Source organism: Strigops habroptila, chromosome 12 (genome assembly GCF_004027225.2).
Source record: "Strigops habroptila isolate Jane chromosome 12, bStrHab1.2.pri, whole genome shotgun sequence".
Lineage (NCBI taxonomy): Eukaryota > Metazoa > Chordata > Aves > Psittaciformes > Psittacidae > Strigops > Strigops habroptila.
In genome coordinates this window covers 1,207,656-1,235,283 of record NC_044288.2, presented here as the reverse complement: position 1 = coordinate 1,235,283, position 27,628 = coordinate 1,207,656, and the positions used below count along the sequence as shown (strand labels likewise).

At 41.8% G+C, this 27,628-nt stretch overlaps 1 protein-coding gene across 2 annotated transcripts; it reads right to left on the bottom strand.

Annotated features, from left to right (window-relative positions):
* Positions 1–6: 6 nt before the first annotated feature.
* Positions 7–27,512, bottom strand: MACO1 (macoilin 1). 2 transcript variants are annotated; one of them, XM_030504152.1, is made up of 11 exons: positions 27,211–27,512; positions 18,657–18,798; positions 17,833–17,959; positions 15,906–16,029; positions 13,531–13,709; positions 12,581–13,079; positions 4,253–4,411; positions 3,898–4,080; positions 3,566–3,686; positions 2,238–2,412; positions 7–1,192 (listed from the first exon to the last, which is right to left on the bottom strand). In XM_030504152.1, the coding sequence occupies exons 1-11, from the start codon at positions 27,288–27,290 to the stop codon at positions 990–992; spliced, it is 1,992 nt and encodes a 663-aa protein (XP_030360012.1). In that variant the 5' UTR covers positions 27,291–27,512; the 3' UTR covers positions 7–989. The 2 variants fall into 2 exon arrangements, with proteins under 2 accessions (XP_030360012.1, XP_030360013.1); XM_030504153.1 differs by lacking the exon at positions 27,211–27,512 and adding an exon at positions 19,007–19,580 and having other exon boundaries at positions 19–1,192; positions 18,657–18,799.
* Between the last annotated feature and the right edge of the window lie 116 nt (positions 27,513–27,628).

Genomic DNA, 27,628 nt, shown 5'->3' with positions numbered 1-27,628 from the left:
TCAGAGTTGAATAAAATAAAAAACCCAGAACTGCAGCTTTTATTAGCCAGCTTTACAGTCTCTTGTATACAGTACATTGCACAGCTCCGCCTTCACAATAACGCTTCCTGTATGAATATTGTGCCTTCCATGATGCAGTATAATCAAGGCAACTTACAGAACACTGCTGAGATTATATCAAAATAAACAGAAGATGTAACCTTGGTTTATAATGAACATCCAAATTACCATGTACAATTTGCAGTAGACTCTGTAATGAGCTTGATATATAAGCTAGATGACAGTGAAGGGGGAAAAAATAGTTTAAACTATCAAGTTTCCTCTTGAAATGTCTTTTCCCAAGGCACTGTGAACAAGACTGTTAGCAATTCTCAATGACTAAAAACACCAATGGGAATATAAATATTTCACACAACAACCACCGTCACATCATCAGCTATTCTCTTATTCTTTCCCTTAAACAACGCCCCTGAAATTTGTTTGGTCCTTTGAGGGGTAATCAAATTATCTTCTGCAACATCACATATTTGTATTCAATACATCTATAAATCAAAGCTTTGTTGGATTATTTAACCCTTTCACTGTAAAAACTAAAGGTTTTTCCTCACTATTTCTGAACAAATCTGCAAATTCAACTTGATTATTAAAAAAACAAAAAGCAGAAAGGGTTCAAAATCAAGCAAAGCCCTGTGTTTTTCAAGAGGAAACCATGCAAGAGTACATAAAAAGGCAAAATTGGCTACTTGAAAACCAAGAATTGTTTTTAATGCATTGGCCAAGGAAAATAAATTGCAAAGTTCTGTGAGGTTTTCTAAAAATTTACAAGAAAAACCGATGGGCAGTTCTAGTCAATCCAGATGTTCTTTTATCCTGTTTTAAATGACAACAAATACAGTCTCACACAATACAACTTCATCTTGACTGCAAGAGACACTCCTGTGTGATGCCTTCAGCATGACAAAATTACTGGGCAAAAAGAAAATTGGCATTCATTTCTTCAGGGGCTGATAAACAGAGGCATTGGGGTCAAGTCCAGAAGGGCTGGTCTCCACAAATTTGGAAGAGTAATGTGGGGAAACAGGACTCAGGGTGCTGGTGGCTGCAGTGTATGTTATGCTGGGCATTACTGCCATAACTTCTGCAATCTTCTGTTTTAGGTCCTTGATTTCCTGATCTTTTTGAATTATTTGCCCTGAAAACAGCAAACAACATCACTTAGAACCAGCAGCATGTTCTCACCCTCCACCAACTGTTCAACGCTAAGAGCTGTTGAAGCAAAACCCTCAGGAGACATTCACTGTCTAACATGGCATCAGTAAAAGCACAACTTGCGTCACTCCTGGTTTGTGTTGAGGTGAATTACCTCTAGTTACCACGTCACACAACTAGACATAGCACTTCCATCAGATTATTATCCACAAAGCAATTATTTCTACAGCTCAACTTTGCTCTTTTCCATTCACCTTTTACAAGCACCTCACAAGAGCACAACATTTGCTTAGGAAATGTGTTCTTTTAACTAAACCCCCTTTATGCACACTCACATCATCACTACAGCAATTAACAAAACTAAAGAGAAACACCAATGAAATGAAACAATCTCTCACTCTAATCAAATTTTCCTGCAGCCAAGCAAATTTCTGCAGGGAAATTAAACAGGGGCTAAATCAAAAGGTTATTTAATTTTGCTTCGTGGTTGCTGAACCTGGGCAGGGGGTTATCGTTGGTTTCATGCTCCCTCTGGTGGCTGCAGCACCAGTGCCCAAGATCACCTCACCAGTGCCAAGTTTAAAACTAGATGGGTTATTTTGTTCCCGCAACGTTTAGGTTGTATTTACTTCAGGAGTAATAAAATACTATTAGGATTCAAGGAGAGGGGCTTAATAGATGGCAACTATTATTTACAATCTGGGTCTTTAAAAGAAGCAATCCAGCTTTAAGGTAATGGCTTATAAAAACATAGAAAATGATCATGAATTAAGTCAAACACCCATCTTGATGTTTTTTGTCTTCAGTTTAATAGCTTGGGCAATCAGGTCAGCTGGATTGCTCAGGCTCACATTCACAGAGCCACAAAACACAAAACCCCACTGAAAGCTGAAATGCTGAGAGAGGGCTGTAGCCCACTCCTAAATAAAGAGGTAGGATATGCTTTTTGCTCTATTGTCATGCTTTCAGTCATGACAAATACAAATTCAAAACACAAATATGTGTTGAATTAAACTATCCTGTGTTACCTTGGGCAATCTCAAGCTGCCGTTTTGCATCTCCTAATGCAGAGAATAGATCCAGCTTGATCCTCGTCTCTGCGCTCAGGCTGTTCTCTAAGTGCTGTGTTTTATCCTGCATGGCTGAAAGTGCTGACATTAACACCTCTGTATCCTTCTCATTCTCCTTGTACTTCCGCAGTTCCTGGAGAAGTAATTAGGACAAATGTTATTCTCATCGATTTCACATGTGAGATATAGCGAGAAGTCTTTCTCTTCCCCATAGCACACCACTGGGCCTGGTATTAATACTGTAAAATTAAAATGATGGTTAATTAAGGACACTGTAATATTACCTCCAGTAATTACCTCCGACCATCACAAGTGATTAAAGCCATATTGTACAACACATAAATACAGTGCGGCGAGCAAGTACCATTTACTCTGCCTCTCAGCCCTCTCTCATCCGTATCAAGATCCTCCACCCAGGAACCCTCCTCAGCCCTTCCAAGTGGCAGCCAAGCAGCCGGGCAGCCCTCAGCCAAGCTGTGGAATGTGACAATGCTTCCCACAGCAAAATGGCTGCAATGGGGACTGATGTCTTGCTAAACAGTTTAAAGTGATATTAAATAAGCACTTTAAGCTAGTTCAGTTGGCTGATGAAAGGGATTCCTAGGATTTCTTTACCTCAGAGTACTTCCCACATTGAACCCAGCTGTGCTGCAACCCCAGAAATTTGGAAAAAGGAAAAGGAGGCAGCGAGGATTCTGCACACAAGAGTCAGGCACCTCGTGGCTGGGAAGCATGCATGAAAATTTTGACTAAGAGAAAAACAGTACATCTTTAAGAACAGACAATTTAAAGGAATAAGGTCAACTTCAACTCACACATTTGAGCTCGTTAACATGCAAGACAACACGTCTGCTACAAGCCCAGCATAATGTACTTTCAATATTCAAGCACTATCACAAAAAAACCCAAAACATGTCAGCCCAGTGATTAAGACTGCATAGAGCAATCTTGCTTGCTAGCAGTGAAATTTAAAATGACACAGACTGGCAACAAGCTCCTCACATTAGATGAAAACTCTTGAGAGCATTTACATTCTCAGTCTACCCAGACCACTGGTTTTGGGAAAAAAATTCTAATAATTTAAACAATAGAATGGTGTCGAGCTGAGACTATTAACCTCTCTCACACCCATCTTCTTGCAAACAAGTGCCTTGATGCAAGACATGCAAGACAGACATCTGAAGAACATAATTCCTGAAGGTGTTGATTGCCTCCACCAGTTTCCGAGGGCTGAAGGCACTCACTCCTTGTGATGCTGATCTAAGCCCCTGGTGCTTTCTCATTACCTGAACTTTCATTTCTAGTTCTCGTATCTGATCTTCTTTCAGCTTTATGTCAATTGTTAGCTTCTTGCACTCTGTCTCCAGCTCCCGGATACGGTTTCGTAAAGTTTCAGTACATTCTCCTCTGCAGGAAAAAACATTGAGATGCTGAAGCAAGTCCTCCCACTGCCTTAACACAACTAGACCTCTTAACACAAATACAGCCTTTTAATAAAGAAATAAAGACAGACTATTCCTTTATGTACAGAAGAGTGAAAAATGCCACCCCAAATTCCCCCAAAACACATCTCAGTAATTTCCTGGAGCTGAGCTTGGTCTGGGTTAGAACAAGGTACCTCGTAGCAGCAGCAAATGCGACAGCACGTGCAGCAGTTGCTTCTTCCAACTTCTTTCTTTTCTTTTCTTCCATTAATTGTTTTTCTACAAAGGCTCGTGCCTCCTGCTCTGCCTTTAGTTTCTTCTCCAACTGGCTGATCATTTGTTTGTCTTTTTGTTTCATTTGTACAGCATTGTGTAATCTGGAAGGTAACAGGTATGGGATTTAACGGAGGATTTGACCTACTAAAAATAAATTGCTGTCAATGGTCCCACATGAGTCTTGCTGGATTTGCCAGCAAATTTTGTCGAGACTTAACACAATACTTCCCCTGACTACAGTCAGCAGCACTAACTTAGTGTAGGAGCACCTACTTGTTCTGAAGCAGCTCATTTTCCTGGCGGAGCTGCCCGATCTCAGACCGAATCCCCCGCTCTGTGTTGGTCAGAGAACTGATCTGACTGCGCAGCTCCTGCTCGATCTGCCTGCTCGCCTGCAGGTCAGCCTTTAACTTCTTAATATCTTGTTCCAACCTAAGACAGACAATTTTAAGAGACAATTTCAACTTTACTTCCCAGTTACCCAAAGGTTCATGCATGTGATATAAAAATCACAGAGTGAACATCGTGCCATCTGCCAACCCCCCAACCCTTCACACTTACAATAATCAACTCTCACAAATTATGTTTATCCTTGCTAAATAATAATGTTTTATATAACTCTACATATATAGCTCTATTATAACTATACACACACTTCATACCCTCCCACAGGAATTTGTTTTCCTCCATGCACTGCAGAATTGTAGAACAAATTCTATGGAATTACATTTTTCTCTAAGCCTGAGAGGTTGTAACCGAGGCCAGATGCACATCTGAACAAATTCTACTTTTCTCACCAAATTAGAGTTTCATTTGTGAGTTATAGCCGAGTATGGATCACGCTGCCAAATTCCCACCTCAACGTGGTTTGTTCCTTGAAGCACATGATGTGCATGGTGAACAACCAGGATGCGTCAAGTCATCCACAGTTCAGGAGTCAGTAAATTTATTTTTAATTGTTCCTGAACAAGAACCATCTGCTATACATTTAATTGTAGCTTTAGAAAGTTCTTCAAGACTCGTGCAAGCTTATTACCAAAACTGGTTAAATAAAGCCCAAGTTGCTGAAGAGAGGCACTCAACTCCCCTGAAGTATTTCCCCACATTTTTAAATATTCCCCAAATATATTTCAAAATGTGTTTATTCTTAGAATAAAACAAATCTCAGGTGAAGAATCAACCATTTTTTTATGAGCACAGTTACATACTTATTTAAAGCAAATATGCCTCTCAGTCGCTCACACATTATCTCATTTACACAAATCTCATTAAGTCGCTCACACATAACCTCAATGACCAAAATCAGTCAGGCATTGATTTCAAAGTTTTTAAATGTTCATAAAGAAAACAGAGATGTTTTTCTTTCCTAAAGTTCCACACAGAATTAGTGGTAGTTGAATATTAGGACTTTGGTTGAATGGTCACAAGAGCCCAAATGAACAGCCCTCACTGACATTCACTAGTGCAGGCGAACTGTTAAGAGCTTTTTGTCCTCAGAATGAAAACACTTCACTTCTTTGGGCTTCAGTGCAGGAAAATCTCAACCTAAAATGCTAGCGAGAGCTGTAACGATATGAGGCATAAGAACATCCTGTGTGAATTAATTAAGAGGTTAAATGTGGAATCATCAGACTTCTGGAAATCCATAAAAGTACATCTGTAATAGGCTAAAACTGCACTGAAGAGGTCTACTGGGTAAATTAACAGCAAGAAACAGCCTATAAAGGATCAGATCCCACTTTCTATAGCTGTACTAAGTTGTCTTTCTAGTTGTACTTGAACTGCCTTAATGATAAGATTAATTTATTTTAATATAGTAGAAATTGTGGTCAAATGTACCTTTAAATAGAAAAAAAACCCCACCCCACCAAACTTCTACTTAGAAGGCAAATAGTAACAGTACAAAGCAAATACACATTTCAGATGGAAGACCACAAATCATTTCAACACCTTGCATTCTGTTGTAGGAGGAAAAGAATTTGCAAACCTAACCAAACATTCCTTCAAGCATGTAACCACAGCACACAAACCAAAACCAGAAAACCCATCAGCAGACATTATTAGGTATGTATCCTCCCAGTGTTCAGTATGTTAAGTGATGGGCAATGATATAGCAGTTCAATTTAATGTTCCAATAAACAGTAACTCAGTGTTTTAGAAAGAGCAAACTTAGTAACTGAAGAGAGCAAGATGCTGTAGGAAGCATTAAACTGTTGTATGCCAACAGCTGACTGGTTTTAATATAGGTTTTCATAAATAGGTGAAAATATGGTTGGAAGGACAACATAAAGGAATGCACAGAAATCACACACACACTTTATATTGACATTTATCCATAGATTTCAACATGCTTGTCTATAATAATGTGATAACTGTGAAAGTAAGACAGCTGTAAATATCCTTTCCCCTATAACTATGTCAAAATGCTCAAATAAGATATACCGGGATTTATTTTGGGTATTTAGTATTCTGGGAAAAGAAGAACTGACCAGGTAAAGCTCAAGTAAATCAAGAGGTGCTGGCACAGGACAAACTGAATTTGCGTTTCTGGCAACAAAGCATTGACATTAGTTCCAATTTCTGAAGCCATCTGGTTCATGGCACTCCTGCAGTTCCAGGGAGGGCTCTGCACCCACAGTGCTCGTGGGGCTGGTCCAGGCTGTGCTGTAAAGAGAGCTGAACCCTGCAGGATCCAGAGAGCACACACAAACGTGAGCAGAGAGGATGCTGCTTGCCAAATCAGGGGAAATACATAAGGCCACAGCTTTCCTTTTTACTCAGCCTGGATAAAAGTGTCCAATCAAACCTGTGTACATTAAATCTGTGAGAACTGGGATCAAGAAGTGTTGCACACTCATACATCACTCAAATCCTGCCTGAACACTGAATGAAAGCCCCATGGATGTCCTTCCACCTTTACTTTTCAAGCATGCTCCAAGCATCAAATATTAACCCTTTTCCAGGATTAAACTCAACAATAATTGCTCAAACCCTGGGTGCTTCCACAGTTTATGAAAACCCAGTAGCCATACCGCTAGAACGCATCCAGGCAGACCAGGCACCAAGAGACAATGACTGCCCATGAGCAGGAGGCACTGCCCACCCGCAACCCTAACTCACTGCATGCTGCAGAGGAGCTGCTGCTTCTCAGAGACTGCTAGCAGGTGTAAAGTGGGAGCCACACACCTTGCATGCCCATTAAAACACAAGCTCGCAGTGGGCTCAGGAGTTGAAGAGCAGCAACCGCACTGGTTCAACTTACCCTAATCAAAGGATTCTGGACTTCCATGCACCCCAATTTTTCAGAGCACCTTGCAGTCAAGAGTCTTTATTCTGTTGTGAAACAATCTCTCCTATCACTACGGATAATCTAACTTAAGCAGAATAACAGATGTAAACCACGATCAAACCATGTACAGTGAGTGATCAGCTACTGTAGTGCAACTTCAAAGGGGCAGAAGAGTATTAAGAGAGGAAACTCATCTCTTTCAAGTCAATGGCAGACAAAACCATTGGAAATTTATCTGTCGATGGACTTGATTAAAAATACATTTAAAGTAAGATTTTACCAGATTTTAATTACTCCTTTCTCATTATGCTGTAGTTTTTACTACAGCTTTAAATACCAAAGCAACTGTTTTCTACAATTTAGAGAGCAAATAAATGCTCCTCACTATCTGAAATGAGTTAGGAAGCTAATAATCCATCATAATGGAAGGACCAAATGTTTCCTGTACAGTTTATCTCCCAGACATGCCACAATTAGGTAGAGATAAAACTTCATTAAAAAAACCAAACCACATGAAATTAATTCCCCCTCATAACCACATGTACTCCTTGCATCCTCCACTGTGTAACCATGTTCTTATCAGTCTTATAAAGTTCTGTCAAACATTTTCAGCCTGAAGATGTCATTCTGTGGAACAGTAAGTCAAAACTCTGCTCTGTGTGCAGAGAGAGGGGTCATCCATCACTTTCCCAGAAACAGGAGGAGATGAAGAACACCCCTTCTGCCACCCGCTTTCTAAATTGGAAGCACATCATCAAGGTAAAGCAATGCAATGCCATAAAGAAAGCTGTGCTGCTACAAGCACAAAACAGTGTGTGAGTTTCCCCTCCTGTAAGCCTGCACCACTACTGCAATGATAAATGACCCAAGAAGACAGCATTTTTAAAATTATTATTATTTTTTCTACCATTTCATTTTCTGCTTAAGTCTCTTCTTTCCAGGCTTATTGGGAAAGTTATTTACAAGGTGGGGGTGAAGAAAACTAGAGTTCCAGAAGACGCTTTACTGCTGCACAAACTACAAATCATTTTGACACAAACCTATTTTTCAGATGAGGGTTTAGCTGCACATTATTACATTGTGCTGTTTACACAACCAAGGCCAATCCTTCTTTTCAGTTTGCCATTACTATAAATGCAGATTTACCCATTTTCTTTTCTCAGCAGTACCTCACATCATTCCTGATCTTGCTGATGAAGAGAATTCATCAGTAATCACCTCCAAGACTAAGTATTTTTCCAAATGCTTCGGGGAAATTGATGGATCAACTTAAAGACAACTCAATTCAGCTTAATGCTCCTAAGTATTGATGACTGGTGAATAACATACCCTTGTTGCTTAGATACTCGTTCAGTTAACTCAATTCCATAATCACCTGGCAATTGTACACAAATTAAAACAAAATTTATATCAAAATGAAAGTTTTTAAAGCCCCAGAAGGCACTCAGATGCTTTTCTAAGAGACCCATTTTCTTCCTTTGCTCTGTTCTGGCCCAATCTCTTGGCATCTGCATCCCTTGCAGTGAACCTACTTCTCTGAAGTAGCCAATACGATCCCACAGCACTGAGGTTCTCCTGCTGTAACTAATAGGCTGTTACTAGCAGTTTCTCAGAGCACTTTTCATTACCAAAAAGACAGTAATCCACAGAGAGAAAGCCAAGTTATTTATTTTTCTCTTACACAGAATTGATTAAGCAGGTGGCATTTCAAAAGGTTTTTCTCTTTCTGAACAGTCCAAGCACTATGTTGACAGTGGCTTGAAAAGGGTCTGCGAGAAGGATCATCTCCCAGATTTCTAACTTACATTCCTAATGCTTTTTCTTCTCTGTTCTATACTTCCCTTCACTCCCATCATATTGGATGAAACGCTGACCATCTCCCCCACAGCAGCAGGCAGCAGAAAGCCGGGGACACTAATACCTTTTCAGGCAAGGGGGATAAGGAAGCAGCAGCCATTACTCTTAGGACATAAACAGTGCCACAGGATGTACAATTATTAGTATCAAATGGAGATAAATTTACATTAAAACCTTCACATCTGTCTCTGCAGGTAACATCAGATTTTAGTAAAGCAAAAGAAGATACGGGTAAACCAGCTTTTGCTTTGCAGAGATTTTCCTTAGTCCAACTGCCAGAAGATGTCATTGTTATCTCCGAGAATAATTAGTACATGAGACAGGTTGTTTCCACACCTCATGTGCCAACAGCAGGACCTCTCTGGATACAAACAGCTTTGCCAAGCTGCGCTGCCAGGTTTTTGAGTGTGGCTTTTTGTGCCTTTCTGGATTTAAGAGTGCAAATAGCTAGAGACAGGACACACTGTGTAATATGCAACACACAATTCCAGCTTGGACTTGTTCCATATATCAAACCCCTAAACCATGAACAAAACCTGCTGCACCTCAGAAGTGACAGTGAAACAGCAACAAGAAGTCAATCTGCTCTGTACCTACTGACAAACAGCATGGAGTATTATGAGATACCCCACTCATTCCCTCTGCTAGATCCCCAAAGTATTCCTCTTGGCTCAGCTATCAGTGTTGAGAAATAAACAGCTCAGATCAGAGATTCAATTACTAAGTTCTTGACAAACAAACAGCAGATTTCAGCATCCACTGGAAGTACATACTTATTTCAATTGCAGGAACAAACCTCTAAGAGGTTACTTTCAAGGCTGATGAGCAGAGACACAGCCTCTTGAATCACTCTCCTCTAGCAATTGAGATGACAGTAACACAAGATTCACTGAAACACCTAGAGATGGGGAGCAGCAACTTCCTCTCCTCTATGCACTAACCATTTATCAGACAGAGCAAGAAGAAAACCTTACTGTTTCAAATAAGAGTAATATTTTATACATAAAATATAAACTTAATCAGCAGTACCCTTTCAGATATGTCACATCAAGTAGTTAAGAGAAAAAGTTAAGCAGCATGCAAGACTGTCTTGTTCCCAAATAACCCCTGTTAATCTGAGCCCCCAGCAGTCCTAAGGCATACTTTACATTTAATACGGGTTAGTCAGCCCAGGGAAGTCATTTGTGAACACAAAAGGAAAGCAGCTTGGTTTCGACATCCTGCTGTGAGTCTGCTGGACAAGAAGTTATAAAAAGCCTCTTTATTTGGAAGCTGAGCAGATCTGATCTGAAAGTTGGACACAGAAGCAAGACTCCACACAGCCCTTTTCAGGCTTCGGCACCAATGCAGACTAAAAGTTTAATAACAGGAATGAGTAATACTACTGGAAGTGGAAAAGATGATGAACAAATGCCTTACACTCCAGGGACAGGGTAACTGACAAGTTTTACAAAATAAACATGAATTTTTAAATTTAAGTGCATTCCATCCCATCCAATTTGTCAGGTAAGTTTATGCTTCCACTGTGTAGGAGTTACATACTCCATCTGAATAGAAACTACATTTCAAGAAAGATTTCAGTCATCTTGTTTGTAAGAAACTGAGCAGCAACACACAGGATGTTGGTGTTTTAAGTGCTCCTGGCTTGCCTGCACAGGGAAATCAGTGTTCAATGAGCAGTTACAGGGATTGCTAACACAACAGCCACATCACACCCACACATCACAGAGAAACACTTGACAAACAAAAGACTGAAGTAGCTTAATTCTCCTTCCGGGCAAAGTAAGGCTACCTTTGCACAAAGGCACACTCAGCGTACACTAACTGTGTACTCTGTCCCTACCCAGTGAATTAGAGGAGTAAGAATTCTGTAAGGGCACAGGTCTAGTTTATTGTATACCCACTTCTGCATTAGAAAACCTGCTTTGAACAATGACCATGACCACTTGGTGTAAGCTCACATCACAGCATATAAAAATTTCAATGTGTAATTTAAAACATACGAGGGTTAAAGCTCATTTCTTGTCATAGCTACATGGGACAAAAGCCTGAGCCTGGCAGGTCATTCTATAAAGCACTTCTTTTTTCTCAGGACTTAGGAATTATGTTTTAAACTGCAGCAAAGCTGAACTGACCTGTTTTCTTCAGTGAGCACGTGATATAAGGAGTACAGAGATGCCCATCTGAAACTGGCAACATACAAATACATCAGTCCTCTACAGGCTTCTTTAGATGCAGCTTTGCTGAAGAGAGAGCCATCTGTATCCCATTAACCTTGGCTGAATCCGATTTACAGATTAGATTGATTAGCTGGTTTCTTATTTTCTTCATACAAGCTCTCTTTAGACATTAGGTAGCAATTAGTCTGGATATGTAACTGGCAGAGGTACACCAAGCAGTGGCAGAGTGATTATCAGACGAGAAAAATAACATTTTCGTCAAAGTAATTGTATTCACATAGCACAAATCCTCAGAGACAGACCGGAGTCAAAACTCCTATTACCAAAAGGAGCCTGCAGGGCCAGTGAACCCAATCTGCCAGTTGAGTTGGCCAACACGGGTTTGAACACAAGAGTTCAGCACATGAGAAAAGGAAAGACAGACATAAGCCAGGAATGGTAAGAAAGTGCGTATCTGTGCAACAGTTTTGTTCTAGATGTTTCTCTATCCCCAATCTGAACACTTCCTCCCTCTTTCTTACAAGTACTTGTTCTGGCAACACGACAGCACCGTATGTCTTGACTTATACACTGCGAGTACTTAGCTGCATTTCACAAATGCATCTTTATTGAAACTTCAGATAAGCACATGTAAAGATGTGACTTTTTCAATCTTTGTAGTTTACAAGGCAGCTAAATTAAATCCCTGGGACCTGTACTTAAACCAGTAAGGCAGCAGATACGCAAGCAAGAATCTGAACTTAGAACTTTAAGGGCTTGCATAGTAGCTGATACTTTGCATCCTTACTTGTGAATTGAAGATTAAAACAAAAGCCAGGGAAAAACAAAACAAAAAACTAAGACAAAACAACCTGTTCAGGAACCATCAAACCCCACTGAATTCCCTGGAGATTTAAAGGTTACTCCACAGAAGGTCTGTCAAGAACACATCCACTGAGCTCTGTAATCGTGATTCTCCACATTTCTCTCATGCCCTCTATGAAGCGATTGTCAAAGCTATTGATTGTGCCTCACAACACCCCTGTGAGGTAGGTAAGTATTATGTACTGAGGTAGAAAGGAAGTGATTTGCTCAAGGCTGCATAGCAAACCAGAGGCAAAAATCAGGAACAGAACCCGAAAGGCCTAGTTCCTAGTTATCTTATTCCATTACTAGACAATTCTGTTGTCTTTATGGGATCATAAGGTATATTTTCCTGAGGGAAAAAAAACTCGGATGTACTGGAGAGAAGAGAGGGTAAGACAGGCTGTTACACAATGCTCAGATCAAACTTACCTTACCAGTGCATCTGGTTTGCTTAGCTGGTTATTAGGAATACAGTTTTCCATTAAGTCCTTGTGTGTGCTTGGACTCTTGCTGGCACACTTCTGCTTTTTCTCATTTTTAGCAGATGAGGAGGGGATGCTCCCATTCGTTGCACTGTGGCTGCGAGGTGAGGAGTTCACCACTCCACTGACATTTTTGTAATTTTTGGATGAGGCAGTGCATGAGTCCTCTTTTAAAAGGTTTTCTGTACTTCCTACAAGATCATTATTTAATCTTTTACTATTGATATGGTTTTCCATATATTCAATTTCTTGTATTTTAGAGTCTACAGGTTGCAAAATATTGTTATTTATTCCAAGGTTGTGTTTCTTCGCATCCTTGTCCTTTTCTTTCCCTTTTTCTCTATATTCTAGCTCTGGCAACGTTGCAGATAATTTTTTATTGGCTGGAATGCCTCCATTGTGCTGCAAAAGTATTGAGGAATCCATATCAGATAATCCTTTGGCTGCTGCAATACCAAAACAAAACAAAAAAATATACTTAGTTCATTAAATCAGTCAATATTGTGACATACAAAGAAAAATCATTAGGTACACATCAATCTTTCTGCAGAAAGCAATCAGTATTAGAGTCTATCTAGAAAAGAAATCAGAACTCACATGATATTTTAAGACTTTTTTATCATTACTGGCAGGAAACAGTTAGGGATTGAATAATAAATACTTGTGCTTCATAAAGCACTGACTGGATTGATGCAGTTGCTAATGAAGAACTAAACAGAGGACATAACTCATTTCTACTGCCACGCTAACCACTGCCAAAACCATTTTATTTCTGGCTCCTCTGTTTCCAAGTTCACTGTACTTTCAGCAAAACAACGTGGACTACCAAAGCTTTTCCTTAGCAGGTTTTTTAAATAGCAGATAAAGCAAACACATTAAGTAGTAAGTATAACTTGCCTTCCTCTGCCTCCCTCTCTTGCCTTTGTAGCATCTGCTGTTCTGGGGGCAGAGCTTGCTGGAGAAGCTGCATGTAGAACTCATTCTCCTTCTGCACTTCTTTTTGTTTTCTTAAACGCATTTTGTAGCTGACGTAACTTTTAAAGCCAAAGCCCAAAGTCACAACAGGGTAGCCAATACTAGGAAAAAAGCAACATTATCATTCAAAATGTAAGCATAATAGCAAATTAATAAATTAATAAATTAATAAGTAATCATTAATAAACTAATAAATTATATAGTTGGGAATACATCTAGATGACAACATTTCACAGAAAATTATATAGAAAACATTTTTTGCTGCACAATAAAGTTACAGTTCAAAAACATAGGCACCTCTTTATTGAGATAAAATTACAGTTCATTACAGACAGCAATTAATTGTAGCACAGATTAAAGGATTACGACAATGGAATGGCACTACACAGAGCAAAGACAGCTTTTAGACAAGCACCAGGTTAAGAATCATGCATCTTCTAAGGATATAAGAGCCAAATACAGCAGAAGTTCCCAAGTTTTGTTCCCAAAGGGCCATGTAATATATAAGACATTAAAGTGGGAGACGTGTTAGCAAAATTCATTCAGAACAGTGGAAGGAGAAACTGACCCTTGGCTCCATCCTTTTGCATTCAGAAATTAAGAGCACATCCTTTTTCCAGCACTCTTTAAAACAGAGACAAAACATCACTTCTGCAACAGGCCCTGTGATCCCTTCTCATTGCAGCACAGGCTGAGAAACAAGAGCTGGAGAAGCCACTGCAACATACAGCTTTGGGGCTACCATGTTCTTTGAGGAGACAAAAGCTGTGAGCCAAAGTGCCATCACCCACCCCGGGAGAGCTAGAAGTGACCCTGGAGGTAAAGCCTCAGTAACCATCTGCCTCTGCTGAGGATGGCCACAATTAAGAAATCTTCTGTGGGCAACAAATGGTCTTCGGAAATTCCTGTTTAGGGGATTGACCTTGAAGCTGTGAGTGAAAACATCTCATCTCTAAACTTGGTTCTTCCACTGATGTTACTGACAGATACAATATGAAAATTTCATTTCCAGCCAGACTCTGCTGTTCCATTTGCTGATGGGGATGACAGAAGCGTCACAGAATTTGGGAATTATTTCTTTGCGTATCAGCTTCATCACACAGAATTTGAGTATCACCTTGTGACAAGTGCACCAGTACAGAATGCCAACAAATCCTGCTAAAGTGTTTATTAACATGGATACTCAATCAGTGAGCTAACATCCCTGAATCAAAATAAATAGAACTTTTGACAAGTATTTTCACAAAGCACGGTGGAGTTGCATTTTAAACACTGAAGGTATCCTAGACCAGGGGAGAACTCAGATGCACATAACTATTAACCACTACAATCTTCTCATTCTTCACTCAGTAACAGCACTGTGCAAACTGCATTTCTAAGTAAGCTGCCAGAATGCCAGAATCATTTGCATATGCATCTGACATTATCTCTGCCGAGGCTTCTTTTGTAATGCTGTGTAAAGCCAGCTGTAGCTACAGTGCTAAAACTCTGATGACAAGCCGAAATGTTTGCATCCAATTCAGCAGCAGAAAGACCTTTCTTCACAGCTCCTAAAGTGCTTTTGTAGCCTATTATAGAATTTAATTAGTGTTTAAGGGATTTATTGCACAATGTAGACAATATAAACTGACAGATGTCTAATTTATTAGAGGCTGTATCACAGGGAACTGGACCAAATGATTCCAGAAAAAACAGGACACATTTTAAATGTAGCCCAATCAATGGATACTACACAAAAAACCTGTGGAATAAGAGTGCATTTCTTCCAGATAGGGATACTCTGCAGTTGAGTCTTTTGCCTGAAGTCACTCTTATCACTTCCAAAGAAGTGATATAATAAGTAGTGGTTGTCTTATTTTCTGTCATGATTTTCAACCTGAAGCTTACTCACTTCCTCTTGTGAATTATGAAATCAGACACTCATGCAAGCCCATCTTGTTGAAGGGGAAGAAGAGGAGTGCTTTGTTACAGAAAAAGAGGATTATTTTTTTGTAATGATATACATAAATTATCAGTGAAACTATTTTTCTACTTTTACCATCTATTCATTATGTGAATACAAAATTTGTAACCTGATGACAGGAAACACTAGGAATATCCATGCTACAAATTCCCTACAGCTCACAAGCACTGGATCTTCAGAAAGGCTGTGCTTGGTTATTGCTTAGCATACATTGACTATTTAATGACATGTGTGAGGGGAGAACTGAACAGCCAAGCCATAAACCAATATAAGCAAGCCCTGAATATTAATTTCTCTGGTGAAATAAAGATAAGGAGAAAAAGAAAACACTTACCAGTGTGCTGCAAATGGACGACAAAGGTCTACATGGAAATTTTTTAAATCTTTAAATCTAATGGCTGCTTCAATATAAACAAAAAGTATCCACAGTGATACTGTTGGTAAGCACACACCCCTTTCTATTGACAGAAGAGAGAGAGAAAACCACCTCAGTAATATATTACAAGCAGCAAATACTTTAAAGTTATTTTAAAAACATTGCAAAAGGCAAGGAAAATTTTCAGACAGACCTACAGGGAATTGTAAGAGGTTTTGTTCAGAATAAAGTATCAAGGATGTCTTTATTTTGACCCAAATCTAAACTTTCATCTCCTTACCTTGCTTTATTACTTTTATAAGACATCAGTGAAAAATAACAGATGCACAGCTAATGAAATAGCTTGGCACAAAACCCTACCCAGAGAAAGAGCACAAATGGAAGGAACTGCAGAAGATGAGGTAATGTTACAGCTTATGATCTTTGAGTCAGAAGTGGTAAGCTTGGACTACTTTTTCACTCCAAGTTAGGTATATCTTGGTAGCAGCAGTGAGCAAATCAGCTGAGAAAACAGGAGTGAGTAAGCACAGTACTGGTTACTCCATATACAGACAACAGCCTGCAACTCAAAACCCCACTCAAGGGAGACGTTCAGGATGCTCTACTGGTTTCTCTCTCCAGCCCTACTGGAGAGAATGGACAGTGGTAGCCAAGTAAGCAAAGGTCTTCAACATCCTGGCCACTGGAAGATGCCACTTTTACTTGCAGTATAAATACTGTGAACTCCCACAAACCTATCCCAGTTACATGCCACAGGCTTCATAGAAATAAACAAAGGTCTTGGTTACATACATATGTGTGACTTACATGATTACATACATGTGTGTAACTTACATGAGCCCTTAAATAGAAGAATCCCTAAGGTTGCAGTGAATTAAAATATTAAACAAGCTCAATAGCTACAGTTCAAACTGGCCCATCATGTTTCTCCTTTAGGGTTTCTTAGCATCAACCCTGAGAACAACATCAGATAATGCTTTAACATGTGAATGCAATCCTAAGAATAGCTCCAGATTGTCTACGTACTTTAATTGGGCAGCACCTGGTTCCCAGCATCTTCCATTAGCTCCCACATTGTCATTATGATAAATTACTAACTTGTCAGAAAGATGACTGCTTTCACCAGCAAGCTGAGAAATGATCCTGCAAATTCTCAGGATCTGATGCCAAGTCTAGCATGAAATATTACAAAAGCCTCAAATCCCAACTTGGGTAGTGAGAAATTACCTCTAAAAAAAAGTTTTATTCCTAAAATGTTTTGATTGTGTGAAAGACAGGCACAGAACCCATGTCAAGTGCTAGTGCTCAGGCAAACTAAACTACCTCCTGCTGATGCAACTGCTGCCCCAGAACCTAAGGATTTATTAGAACAAAGCCAAACAAGTAAGGATAAAAAGAAAGGGCACTGGGGAAGAAGATTTCTCTGTACATGTGTCAAACTGTTGGGGCAGACACCAGCCTTTTTGCTCAGAAACTCAATCCAGTTGACACAAAGATTTAACTAATATGAATTGAAACTATGGTAATACAAATTGAACAGCACACCAATGGAGGATGGGAGGAGCATAACTCTGTGTCACAAGCTTTTCCTGTATCTGTGCTCTATATTTGTTGAATTGTTGCAGAACTGTTTTGAAGTCAGGAAAATATTTGTTTTACTGCTCTGGAATTGCTGTTCATTCACTTTCAGTCCCATTGCTCGAGCTTTCCTGATTACTACAAGATACACTCAGATGTGTATCAAGTGCAACTGAGCATATTAATGAAAGAACATTTTTTAACAAAACTGCATTAAAACAAATGTGGTAACAAACAGAAGAGGGTTTCTGCATGTTACTAAAAGCTGCAAGATACATATTCAAATCAATGAAGAATAGTGACCTACCTGTGTGCCAGACATACTGTACCCAAACATAGGTGCTGGCAGCAAAAAACAGCCATTGTATTGGTATGAAGAGCAGACATATTATATTTGATGTGAATGCTACACAAACAAAAAATACTGAAAAGGCCTAGAAGAAAGGAGGGGTGGGGGAAAAGAAAAGTGCTTTGGTTTATTTCAGCAAATATTACCAGTTTATTAATGGTGACACCACAATGACTTCAACACAGAAACACCAGTGCTGTTTCTAACCAGGGCAAAGAAATAGAGCAGTCCAGCCAATGAAAGCAGAAAGCTGGCTGATTAAGAGAGTACAGGTACAACTTGAGAATTTGTGCCCATCCACTTTTCCAACAAGTCTCTAAACAGCTACATTTATTCCTTATTATTTTGCTTGAAGACTTTCATCTACACTGTTGATATATTATTATCATCACTGTATTCTCCTTCTGGGAAAAAAAACCCAACCCAACCAACCAGCAGGGTCATTTACTCTCTGAAAGAGCAGGAAATATGTAAACAGTTAAGGGCTTCTGCTTTATTTTGAAGAAAACCCTGCTCAGGATCTAAACCAATTCACTAATCTCAGGAATTCAAACAATATTTTCCTATGGTGAACATGTGCTAGCTATGTATTTCACCTCCACTTGCCACAGACAAAGCAGGCAGGCAGAGAGGAAAGGCTTGAGCCCAGGTCACTTAAGTCACCTGAAAATTCGTCCTCTTGTGAAGAGGCTCATCAGTGTCATGAAGTCAGTTGTATAACATGGAATATGTCCTGAGCCTGTGCAGGATTTCCCTACAAAGGGAATGTGTGTTATACTTACCAAACCCTGGTATCTGAAGGAATCGTAAACACTCCTGATGAAGAGCCAGAATGGCCACAGATACTCAAATCTGAACTCCAGGACAAAATCTGCCAACAGTACCAGGGCCCACACTACCAGGAACTTCAGATACAGGAAAGTACTGGGGAGGAGAAAGAAAAGGTAATTTCAGGTCAGTATTTGCAATAGACAGACTTAGTTCAAGAACAAAAACTACAGACAACTGTAACACAGGCAAGAAAACTTCATCCAAAATAATTTACAAAACAGTAGGTTTACTATTATTCTAGTAAAACCAGGCCTGGTCTAATGAAGCTAATTCTATTCAACTGCATTTGTGTTAAAGTAGCAAAGCAAGAGAGGGCTCACTGCCCTTGCAAACATGCAAGACCATCTCCCTCAGCTCTGCAGGGCAGTTTTACACAGCCAAAGGTATGGCTTCACAGCTGAAGTGATGCTCTTCCACTTTGCACTCTTGTACTTGGAGCTCAGAGATGTCTGTGTTTTGGCTCCTCAGACTGCAGATGCTCACTCATTTTCCACATTTAACACGGAAACTGCAACGCCAATAAATTGAGATATGTTCCAAGCATATAACTATAGCAATTAGGAAGGCTGGTTTGATTCTGAGTTGTCAGGGTTATATTTGAAAACACCCATATTAAAGTAAATGTAAAATAAAAACACAACAGAAAAATGGAGACACATGAGACCAGACAGTGTAACTTCTATTTCTTACTTATTTCAAAGCCACATTTCCCTTATTCTTACTCTTGCATTTTGGACCATTGATGACCCTTCTTGGCTAGAGCTCAGAATATTCTGAGATCGTATCTAACACAGGAGCACTTGAGCGACCAGCCCGATCCATTCTGCTAAAACAGAGGAAGCTCCCCCAAATCCCAGTGCCCAGAGATCTGGTATGTTACTCCAGAACCCCAAAATGCCACTGCCTGGTTGCACTCTATTGGGTTATAACAAAGGTGGGTTTTTTCCAACATATTTTTATTTTTTAAATCAAGGGCAGTTTTTCCTCCTTAGCTACTTCTTTTTCCTCCTCTATCACATGCCAACAGCACCAGTAGAACTTTGCCCTGGCTGTTTACTGGTCAGCTGCCAGGAGTTTGCATGGCCAGTGCCAGGTAGAGTCGAGTTTCCGCACTGTTCGTGGACACATGGCTTTTTTAGGAAGCTCTTCAGAGAAGACACAAAACAAAAACCTTCTATCAACAGTGTCGGGTACCAGCGGAGGTTTAGAGGCAACGGAACTACTCCTGCAATTATCATTCACGTTGTCACACAAGGTCAGCTTCCAAGCTACACAACTGGGAGAGCACTTTGATTTCTCGTGAGCAAAGATTGATTGTGTGTGCCTGAAAGTGTCCCTTATCGACTGGCCTGGCCCTGCAGCCTCCCCAGTGGAAGAGTTCTTGCTTGGTTTTGCTGCTGACTGCATCTTATCAGGCTCCTCCTCAAGAGTCCAATGCCAGGGTTTGCACCGTGAAAGGAATTGCTTCTGTGGAACTACTCACACAAATGTGCTTACATGAGTTCGTGCTTTAAATGTACTCACACAAGTTCATGCTTTAAATCAGCACGAACTAAAAGAAGACTTAATAGAAAATACATTTTGAAGCCTGAGACAAATAAGCAACTGTTCCACATGTGACCCACCTCAGCCTCCCTCCACTCACCTGGCTGAACGTTCTGGATCTGGATTTTAACATAATGGGACTAGGGGGGAAGATCCTGCTTTTTTCAGTTTTTACAGAACCACCCCCAGCCACTCCGTCAAAACATACTCCTCGAGAAGAACAAAACTACAGTATAAGTATTAAAAGAAACTAAACCCAACCCACAACAAAACCCAAACAAACCTCACCAAAACACCTTAAATGGTCACAATTGTCCTGGTAGGTTATGCTTGCATATACTGCTGTTCTCTGTTTATTTAAAGATTAGATCTTCAGCAGAAATCTGTCAAAAGCAGCCACATTAGGGAATACTCAGGCATAAAAGGTGACAGACACGTGGGGACATAGTCACCACCGTGCTCAGCCTGACCACGCTGTGGAATCCTACATGTTCAGCTCTTCAGATCTGAGAAAATACAGAGAGGCACCACAACCAGGCAGTCATGATGCTGCCTGTTTAGCTGGAAAAGCAGTTGTGTTGTGTAGGCACTTCTTCCTGGGCTAAGCTTATGGTTATTGTTGATTTTTCTGCCACTGAAATCTATAAAGAAACTATATTTTCCCCAGCAAATTAGGGCTGTCAGAACTAATGCTTTTCAACTGTTAAGTGCCACTCTAAGTTACAGCATTCACTGAATAAGAGTTCTTATGCAATACAGTCATCACAGTGATTTCCAATATTAAATTCATATCAATCTATGGTGATATTTACCACCTTTTAAAGTGGAATTGTTACAATACAACAACGGTAATAAGGTTTTCCCAAGAATATTAAAGAGCCTATTTCTCAGTCATCTGAAGAACTCAAAAGCAATGAAAAACTTAATAAGTACAAGACTAAGACACAAGAAAGTTACTTCCTTTTATAAAAGACTTCTTCCACTTAGGTTGGCCTCACCAACAATGTTCACTATTGTGTAATATATTCTACATGTATGTTCAGCTGCTGAGTGCACACGCACTCGGAGAAAGCATCAGGAGGGTACTACATCCCATCAATGGCTTTTTCACATCAGGACCTGCTGCCCCCCACTTAAAGCCTGCAGGCCTGCAGAGCAGAGCGGAACACTCACCCCAGCTTTAGAACGTGGTACTGGTAGCAGCCTCCAGACATCAGCTCCCTCCTTGGAACAGGCCGGGTTTACAGTGTGCTGGCACAGTCACACACAGAGCTCTGCCTGTGCCGCACACTGCAGCCTGCAGTTGGCAGTGAGGTTTTGTAGGAGGCAGAAACACAAATCTCGGCTCACCCTTCTTGCACAGAGGTGTGCTGCACACCGGGGTTTGCTGCTCCTGCCAAGCACACAGTTAACTTGCAAGAGCTTAGTGAACAGACTGCTTCATAGTGAACACCTCAACTAGCCACAGCTGAGAAACCTCCAGTGAGAGCTACACCCCAAGCAGGCTGAGGATGTCTCCTTTGGGCAGGCTCATCACTCCTCTGCGGTTTGTTCCATACGGCACACCGTTCAGATCATTCACCACGTGAATGAAATGACTAACAGAATTGAGCAGTAGCCCTCCTCCCTCCCTCAGCTTTGTACTAGCCCTTTTACTTCATCTTTGCTCCTCAATCTATTAATCCCTTCCAGATTTCCTTCTCCACTTCAGCGTATCTCTATTACCTGCTCCACCACAACACACTCGCCCCATGCTCCTCTGGAATCCATCACTAGCCATTTGGTGCCTGTGAACCTCTGACAGTCATTGATCTTTCTGGGCACATCCACACAGTTCTCCAATTTTGATAGCTGCTGTGTCAGTATCCTCACTTAAGGATAATATTCACCAGGCAAAGTGCTCTCTAACCTCTGCAACCCTTGTATTAGAAAGGCTCAAATATATTCCATGATGCCAATTATAATTCTGAGTTTGTTCTCAATACAATAAGTACCTAAAATCTGGGTTATCTAATTTTCTGAGAGATGTCAGAAAACTCTGACTTCAGTGATCTGACAGGTTTAAGGAGGACAGGGCCTTCCCTATAGAACATGGCATCTACTCTTGGGGGGTAGTGGAAGACAAGGGGGAGGATGGCCACGTTCACATGAGCAGGGCGCTGCACGGGGAGGAGCAGGGACCACAATGCTGCAAATCCTGTGAAATCTCAATGGATTCCTAATGCACACTGAATAGAAACATTTATTCATAACCCCACGTGGCTGTGCTCCCCCTTTGAATTTGCAAACATACCATTTTCCTCCGTATTCTCCCCCCTTCAAGTGCCAGATGCCATTTCCTTCCCCCCCACCCCTTGTTCTTTGTTACTGTTCTTTGTTCTCTTTTTCCTGCCCCACAGAAACAGACCTTGTGCTTGCTGCAAGGTAAAAATAGTTTTTAAAATCACTAGGAAAGAACCCCAACCAATTATGAACCCGAATCCTATCTGGTAGCAAATTAAGCCTCTATTCTATCCCTCTGTTATCAGCAAGTCCCTAAGGCTGGAAAGTGAATCTTGGCAGAACTGATGGCATGTTTCATTGTGCAGCCTGGCTCACACAAGACAATGGAGTGGAGGGATCCTGAGGCTGGCAGGGCACCAAACACAGAAAGGTGAACTTTAGCATGCCATGGAATTACCAAACAGTCACCACCTCTAGGTTATCCATCCAATGCCAGACAGAACACTGGGGATCCTCACTGAAGGCTTTCAAACAAAAAAGCTCTGTATATGTAAACACACACACATATATATACACAAGATTATTACTAGTGGGGGAAAAAAGTGGTACAGAATGAGCACAGCAAGCATGCAAGAGAGAGAAAACATGGTTGCTGGAATGTGGTATGCACATTGGAAAGCATTATGTGAAATTTGAAATGTAAAAAATCCCAGGAAACCTCCCTGACTACTGATTTAGTGTCTTGATATGGCAAAGAATATAGTAATCACTGAAGTATGGAAATGTAAGTAAAGGAAGACAAAATAGAAAATTCTTACAGGAATTCTGGAAGCAAGTGTAATAGAGACTGCTGAACCACAGGCAGCTAAGCAGCAATCAGTATTGTAGTACTGAAACAAGAGAAACTGTGAGCCCACTGTGGTAACTCAGCTGAAAACACCACTCCAGAACACGTAAAATAAAGCGAGAGGAATTGCAGCGTGCAGGGAATGAAAGTCACTGGCAGAGGAAAGCAATATTACACGTGCCATTGGGGTTGACACAGTAGAACACATTTAAATGTAAGCTAAATTAGATTTGAGACCTGAATTTAAGTAATAAAAAATAGCACTGCTGGTTTGTTACAGACCTCCAGGGCAGGTTGAGAAGAAAATGTTTTTCCCCATATAGGAAGCTTATAAAAAAGTGCCAGAATAGTTCAGTAGGAAGAATGATTATGGATTTGGGGGTTTTATGGTTTTTAAGAAGAAGTCTAAAAAAGGCCACATTCCTGGAGTTAGTAATGAACTGGTTTTCCTTACAGTTTGTTTGGCTGTCAGCAGAGTCCAGAATCAAGTCCTTGGAAATGAGCCATGTCAGAGGTTAGGGGGCACAGAGAACGATAGGATCCCTTAGCCAAGGGAACGCCGCCCAGCACGAGATGCCCAGGGGCACCCGCTGCCTTCATGCCAGCGGCAGGTACCTCAGTAACCACATCCACATCCTCCCACTTGGCTGCCAGCCCAGGTGAGGCCTGGGATAAAAGGCAATAAATATATAGAGCTAAAAAAAAAAAATCCTAATTCTAAAAGGAACATGTAGTGTTCAAGGACTGTTGTCAGGAAATCCACAATACACGGCAGAAGACAGCGGATGTGGCACCATAAGTTAAGCCAGTAACACATGGAATTCATCTTCAAACTGAACCAGCTACACCATTGGTACCAAGTGCCAATAGGACTCGGTAGAGCCCAAACAAGCAATAGCAGCAACAAAGCTGAAGGGTTTCAAATAATTAAGGATGAGGACTGGGAAGACTTAGAAACAAGCACCAACAAGTAAACTTTAATTGCTTAACTGCTGACAAGCTGCAATGGATACTTTCATCAACAACTAAGTTTTTAATACATGCACAGCATCAAAGGTAGATGTTCATCACTCAAGCATTGGAAAACAATGGCAACTTATAGCTTAAAACCTGAAAAGGCAAAAAGGTTGTGAACACACACTGGAAATACCAAGAGATCTCACAATTCCTACCCCCAGTTTGTTGGGTTTGGAGCTCTATTGAAAGCACAGATATGTTTTAATTATAGTAATGTTTTTTCCACAGATACTGTAATACTTGTAAATAGCACAAGCCTTTATCATGCTTGCACATAATGTTAGACTGGGGTTTGTTGGGTTTTTCAGGGTATAAGTGGCAACATTCACTTGAAGTGGTGCTACTACACCACCGGCAGCCAGGGCCTCAGTGGCAGCACACAGGAGCAAAGCCCCAAGTACACAGCCCCAAATACCCTGGAGCTATAGATGGGGAGAAAAACTAAACTGGAAGGGAAGGCAGAAAGCAGAAGGAAGGAAAACCAGCAGCATGGAAAAAAGGAGTCTAAAGGAGAATATGATATTGAGGCTGCTGTTGAAAATTTGGTGGAGAAGGGGTGGGGGGAAGGTTGGTCAGGAATAACTTTGAAAGTGTTTCTGAAGGGCTGAGGCCAAACAGCCCATTTGATTCAGGAACTGAACGTTGGGGAAAGGGCTTTAAAGACCTACAGCTGTAAAATTCCAAATAGGAAAGGCTGTGAACCCTTAGATCACCTTGTTAGAAAGATACTGCAGAAGATGGCAAAAACACTTATCATTCAGAGAGATGGAATATTCACATATTTCAATGCAAGCCCGGATTGTACATTTCTAACTCTGTTCTGCGACTAGAAGTTCTTTTCTATTGCTTCTTATGATCTGCTTCAGATCTACACACGTAGCAAACCTGCCACCAGAGCCTTACTGCAGGACAGTGCCTTCATTGCTTCACCTGCTCCAAAACTCTTCAGCTTTGCAGCTCTCAACTACACTCCCATGTGTCTGTTACAGCTCTGCGCTGAAAGCCTGGGGAGGCACCAACGATGGGAACATGTGTCTTAAAAAGCAAACAGAAATCCCACCAGAGTTAAGTATCTCAATCACGCTGTTTGTTCAAGCCCAGCTGCTTGGTTGTAACACTATGATGCTACCTACTGATTGTTCTGTTTACTGGGTTTATGTAAGCTGATGGTGACAATTAGGATAGGTTGAGTAAATAACTATAGCAATTACAGGAATTTAGAAATCTGGTTATATGAGAAGCTACCTGTTGTAACCTCCTTGAATTATGAGGGGCAAAGAGGAAAAAACAATAATAAAGCCCAAAACTAAAAAAGGAGGAGAGCAAAAGAAACAAGAAAAAGAGCCGCAATCCATGTACATCCATGTAAAAGCACTTCTCTCTGCTCATACTTCCAAAGAGGAAAGCCTTCCACTAGTTTCTCTTTTCTTTCTGTAGGACAATACTTTGAAGTCACTGACTACTTCTGCTGATCCAAATGCCACGTGAAACAAAGGCTAAAAATCCTATTTCTGAACTAAAGCATTCCAGAAGTTAGCACAAGCAGCCAGACGTGTCTCTCGGCTGTTCGCACAGCTACAACAGCTCCACACTGAACACACTTATCACCTGGCATCCTCCTGATGTTTTCCTGGTTTTCCCTTCTCTTCTCCCACCTTTCCAGCCAGTCACCTCAAAGGGAACAGGGAGCACAGGATTTTGAATGACTTTGGAAAACTAAGTAATTATAAAAGGAACTGCTTGTATTTGAATTATTTTTCTTAAGTTTAGTCATCTTAAATATTAACTTCTAAGCAATGGATGCTTTTTCTTTAACATTCCAAGCACCCTCTTCTCAAAACCAGAGAGTCTAAAGCAACAAGATACTCTCTACTCTACTCTCACGTGGAGATTCACTACGAGTAGGATAAGCAGCATATTGTGACAGGTTTGTTACAGCCAGAGCCCACCATCAACCATTTCCATATGCAAATCTGCATTATATGAGTTTGCTCAAGTTTCCAGCCACTGCATATATAAACTAGAAACAGAAATGGGACATTACACTGTAACTTTGGAAAGCCTCGACTAAACCAACCTCCTCTTCATTCAGAAATACACAATTACTCCATTTCATATAAAACTTGGCATACTCAAGAGGCAGAGCTCTAAAATACTCTTTGAATACACTCACAACCAGTAAATGCTTTGGAATCTGTGTTTCGGTGCGTTCTGCATGTAAACACCTGGAAAGCATGCCCTTATTCCAAGACACCCACGAGGTACATCCCACCGCCAAGAACACGGGTCTCGTTTTACTACAGTTTCCCTTCTCGTTCTGTAGGTCAGAGGCGACTCAGACACCGGCTGCGTTCCCACCACCCATCACCCACCCGTGCCGCAGGCATCCCCCCGAGCACTCCCCGCTCGCATCCCTCGCCCTCACCACGGAGCCCACAGCACAGGGACCGCGGCCAACACGTGAGGACCGAGTTTCCCGACCTGAGCGGCAGCGCCTCAGGGAGCGCTCCCCGGGCACACGGTGCGCGGGAAGGGGGGGTGTGTGTGACGGCTCCCACCAGCTCCTGGCCGCTCCCTCCGGCCGCGCCGGCAGGACCTTGGCCAGCAGCTTCCCCCCCTCCCCGGCCCCGGCGGAGCGCGGCGCGGGCTGGGGGGCGGCGGGGGCCGGCGCGGGCAGGCCGCGGGGCGGGGCAACGCCGGGGAAGGGGAGGCGGGGGGGGAACGGGGCGCCATGGCGCGCGTGGCCCCGCTGACAGGGCCGGGGGGCGGGGCGCCGCTGAGGGGACGGGGGCGCGAAGGGACCGGGGCGGCGCGTCCTTCCTTCCCCCCGCCCGGGTCCGCTCCCTTCCTCCCACCGCCGCCCCGCTCGGTACCTGCCGTAGATGCCCTCGGTGATGCGGTTCCGCTTGAGCGGCCGCCGCAGCTTGCTGCAGTCCGCGCTCCGCCGCTTCATCCTCCCGGCCGCCTGCGGCCCGGCCCGGCCGGCCCCGCCGCGCGCCCCGGCCCCGCGCTGCCCGGTCACGGCAGCACCATCCGCCCCCGCGGGGGTCCCTCGCGCGGGCGCTTGTCCGGTTTTCCCTCTTTTTCCTCCTTTTTTTTCCCCGCGAAACAAAGAAATAACAATAATTCCTGGTCCGACCCTCCCCGCCGCGTCCCCCGCGCAGCCGCCGCGCAGCGCCCCGCCCGCCCCGCCGCGGACCAATCAAACGCTTCACCCCGCCGGATTGACGGCGCGCTCGACCAATGGGCATTGGGAAAAGGCAGACGGACGGACGGGGAGGCCAATGGTGG